Source organism: Bison bison, unplaced genomic scaffold, assembly GCF_000754665.1.
Source record: "Bison bison bison isolate TAMUID 2011002044 unplaced genomic scaffold, Bison_UMD1.0 scf7180017864516, whole genome shotgun sequence".
NCBI lineage: Eukaryota > Metazoa > Chordata > Mammalia > Artiodactyla > Bovidae > Bison > Bison bison.
Genome location: NW_011495069.1, coordinates 3,493,809 through 3,498,095, shown reverse-complemented (window position 1 = coordinate 3,498,095; position 4,287 = coordinate 3,493,809). Strand labels below are relative to the sequence as shown.

The 4,287-nt window shown below is 51.8% G+C and overlaps 1 protein-coding gene across 1 annotated transcript in view; it reads left to right on the top strand.

The window, feature by feature from the left end:
• Nucleotides 1-581: 581 nt before the first annotated feature.
• Nucleotides 582-4,287, top strand: part of DDOST (dolichyl-diphosphooligosaccharide--protein glycosyltransferase subunit (non-catalytic)) — a 13,680-nt gene continuing 9,974 nt past the window's right edge. The window contains exons 1-2 of the mRNA XM_010829967.1: nucleotides 582-813; nucleotides 1,016-1,126. Of these exons, the coding sequence (XP_010828269.1) occupies nucleotides 660-813; nucleotides 1,016-1,126 (265 nt within the window). The 5' untranslated portion in view covers nucleotides 582-659. The remainder of the gene's footprint in view (nucleotides 814-1,015; nucleotides 1,127-4,287) is intronic.

The following is a 4,287-nucleotide window of genomic DNA, read 5'->3' as shown; positions in this document are numbered from 1 at the left end:
GGCTGGTGCGAGCATGCGCCCAGCTAGAGGTTCTGAATGTACGCCCAGTCCACACTGCCTCCGGCCTGCGGGTGGGCCGCGCCCGCGCCAAGGCCCTGCGCCCGTGAGCAGCGGGAGAGATTCCGGCCCTCTTCCCGCAGCCCCCACGCCCGCGACCCGTCCCCGGCCTTTTTCCAACCATCTCCTCCCTGCAGAGAGTGGAAGTGGGGCCTGGCTCCAGTCGAACCTGTCCCGGGCCAGCAAACATCCAGCCCAGACCCTGACCCGAACGCCGCGGCCCAGTCCAGGACCAATCGGATGAGGAGGCGGGAGCCGGCCGAGACTCCGGCGGGAGCCGGCAGTGGGCGGAACCCAAAGGCTCTCGGCCCTACTGACTGGCCGCGGCCGCAGAGCTGTCTCTCTAGGATTGAGCTTTTTCCTCTCGGGGGGGGCGGGACCGCGCGCCGCTTTCACCAATAGTGTGCCCAGAATCCGCCTCTCTCAGGGACACTTCCGGCCGGGTTCCTCGCGCCTCGCCGTCCAAACAGAGGTTCCGGAGGCCCGGCGCTGGCGTTTTCGAATCACTTCCGGGTGATACTCCAAGACAACGAGCCACGATTGGGCGACCGTGGAAGGGGCACTTCCGGTGCCCAGGCTCCTGGTTTCTTTGGAGCAGGAAGATGGCGCCCCGCGCGGCCCGTTTGTGTTCCGGCTGGTGGCTGCTGCTGCTGCCTTTGCTTGGCCTGGCCGGCGCCAGCGGTCCCCGCACCTTGGTACTGCTGGACAACCTCAACCTCCGGGAGACGCATTCGCTTTTCTTCCGGAGCCTGAAGGGTGAGATTGGGGCCCGATGGATTGGCAAGGTCCCTGAGCCCGGAGACACCGACCCCTCTCCCTCTCACCCGAGCTGGCCTTCCAGGTCTGACCTGCCGCCAGGGGGCTGGTGGGGGGACGGGGGCAGGACGGTCATGGTCTCTGCATTGGTGGTTTCTCTTTGCTTCCTATCTGCCTCAGCTCCCTCATTCTCTTTTTCCAGATCGCGGCTTTGTACTCACATTCAAGACCGCAGATGACCCCAGCCTGTCCCTCATTAAGTACGGGGAGTTTCTTTATGACAATCTCATCATCTTCTCCCCTTCGGTAGAAGGTAAGGGCTGCGGGTCGCCCCAGAACTCTGATGTATCAGCTTTCTTTAGGATCGTGGGCATTCCTGGGATGGAATGGGTCGCCAGCCCTGGGCGCTGCTGCTCCCAGAGAAGAGAAATGCTAACGCTCAGTTGGTAAAGAATCTGCCTGAAATGCAGAAGACGGTTCGATTCCTCGGTCAGGAAGATCTGTTGGAGAAGGGATAGACTACCCACTCCCGTATTCTTGGGCTTCCCTTGTGGCTGAGCTGGTAAAGAATCCACCTGCAATGCGGGAGACTTGGGTTGGGAGATCCCCTGGAGAAGGGAAAGGCTACCCACTCCAGTATTCTGGCCTGGAGAATTCCATAGGTTCTATAGTCCATGGAGTTACAAAGAGTCGGACACGATTGAGTGACTTTCATTTCACTTCACTTCACTCTGGGCTTAGGAGACGATATGTCCTTACCAGAAGACAGAGCTAAAGACTGGGATCAAGTGTTGTTGCAGACCTTAGAACTCCTGGCTCTGCTACTCTGAGAAGTGGGTTTTCTCCATTAAAGGGCCTGATAAGAAAGATGAACAGTTCCTTCACCGTTGCGCCCCCCGCCCCCTTAGGTTTGCCTGTCTGGAAAGAGAACATGGCTGTACCATAAGTATGATTTTCTGTAAAGGGGCATTGGTGGTAGTTGATCCTGAGAATTCAGATGGAGTCCTAGTTAGGCTGAGAATAACCTTTAGTGATTACCTAGTCCAAACCCCTATTTGAGGCTGGGTGCATATATCCAGGGCTTAGCAGAAGACTAGTTGTTGAACCAAACGAACATCTTCACTAGATTTTCCAGTTGGCATTCCTGTGACAGCTTACTATTTTAGCTTACTATTTTATTTCAGTCTGCCACTGTACAACTCTGTTAAGAAGATCATGTATTAAGCTGAAATTTGTCTCCTACTTCCTGCTTTGTTTATTGGGGCAAGGAGGAAAAGGGTTTCTGATACTCCCCAGGGCCTAAGAGAATAGGTCTAATGCTTATTTTGCTTAGAGGCATAGCCTTTGCATGATCAGGTCCTGAGTTATTCGGTTGTTTCTTCTCCAGACTAAATATCCCCAGTTCTTTGGCTGTTTCCCTCTTTGTTGTGCTTTTTCAGTGAGCATCCTAGTCATTCTCTTCTTTAGTGGCTTCAGTTTATCTTTTTCTCAGAGGACACAAGTTGTCCCTGTCCGGGGTGAGTCAGGACTGCCATCTCTCTGTTCAGCTCATGAAGCTTAGGAAGGCTGCCTCTTGACTGGCATCGACTTTCTTGCCTGTGGTTCGTGTGAGATTGGGATCTGCCAAGCCCCTGATGTGTTTTCCCTAGGGTCCCATTACTTGGTGAGGTGCTCCCAACGCCCCTGTAACATGTGCCTTTGGAATTGGCTTTTAGAGGCAAGTTCAGTTGTGCATTAAAATCTTCAAGTTGGCTAGGCAGGCGAATGATGCCTTTAGCAGGTTAAGTGGTGTTTGCTGGATTGCTGTGTTGGAACTCTGAAAGCAGTACTGAGTAGTGACAGAGCCTGCCCTTGAGGAGTCTTTCAACCTGTGAGGAAATAAAAATAAGGACTTGAAATGAGTTCCCAAGCCACATGTCAGAATGCCCAAGATGGAGTGGAGGGACTGTCTGAGTTGTGCTTAGAAGGGTCACTGAGGGGGAGGGAAGTGGCAGAGGTGGGCTGAGGAGGCTGAGGTTGGCTGCTGTGAGTGGGAGAAACGGCAGAGCCTAAGATACTGCTTCAGAAATCGGGGTCATTTCCGTACCCACTTCGCGATCTTTACCACTTTCCATATTTGTGATAGTAATGTTTTTCTTCAAATTGACCTGCTTTAAAAAAAACCCAGTTTAAAAGAAAACTAGTAATGAACCCCTTGTCACCACTGAAGATGGAAAGCCAGTACTCTACCATCGTTTGATTTCTGTGGAGGAAAATATAAACAGAATGAATGCAGTGCTGTCAATTTCTAGCTGATTCTTGACCTGCTGAAGGCTTTGGACCTGAGGCATCCTCTTAAAAGAGGAGATGAGCTGGTTGAGAGAAGTGTTAAGGCCAGTATTGAACTGTGACCATTCTTGATGGAGAAAGTAGGGAAAACAAATGGAATAATGTCTCTGAGATTCAGTGTTATTTGAAGCCCTGCCCGGCATCTTTGTGGTCAACTTTTCTGCCTCTTGCAGGGTGGGGACCGATCTTGAGGGAAACCGTCTCAGACACCCCTAGGGAAAAGGCTAGCATGTTCTGGAGGTCGGGGGTGTTCAGGATAAGTCGTGTCCAGGATAAAGGCTCTGAGTGCCCTTCTGTGGTACTGTGACTACTAGGCCCTCTTAGGTGTGAGGACCCTGGCCTGGCTGCCTCCTCCACGTGTCAGTTGGTTCCTTGCTCTTCTGGGATCTGGAAGCTCTGAAGGCACGTGCAGTAATGGCTACAGGAGAAGGATCCTTAGCCTGTCCTCTGTACCCGGGAAACACTGGGTCCTTGTTTTATAGATGGGGAAACGGGCTTAGAAAGGTGAAGGGGTTGCCTGGATTTGTTGTTCTTCAATCACTCAGTCGTGTCTGACTCTCTGTGACCCCGTGGACTGCAGCATGCCAGGCCTCCCTGTCCATCACCAACTCCCAGAGTTTACTCAAACTCAAGTCCATCGAGTCAGTGATGCCATCTAACCATCATCCTCTGTCGTCCCCTTCTCCTCTGCCTTCAGTCTTTCCCAGCATCAGGGCCTTTTCCAGTGAGTCGGCACTTCACATCAGGTGGCCAAAGTATTAGAGCTTCAGCTGCAGCCTCAGTCCTTCCAATGAATATTCAAGATTGATTTAAGATCAACTGGTTTGATCTCCTTGCAGTCCAGGAGACTCTTAAGAGTTTTCTCCAACACCACAGTTCAAAAGCATCAATTCTTCAGTGCCCAGCCTTCTTTATGGTCCAGCTCTCACATCTGTACATGACTAATGGAAAAACCGTTACCCTTGACTAGATGGACCTTTGTTGACGAAGTGATGTCTCTGCTTTTCAACATGCTGTCTAGGTTTGTCATACTTTTTCTTCTAAGGAGAAAGCGTCTTTTAATTGCAGGGCTGCAGTCAACATCTGCAGTGATTTGGGAGCCTAAAAAAATAAAGTCTGTCACTGTTTCCATTGTTTCCCCATCTG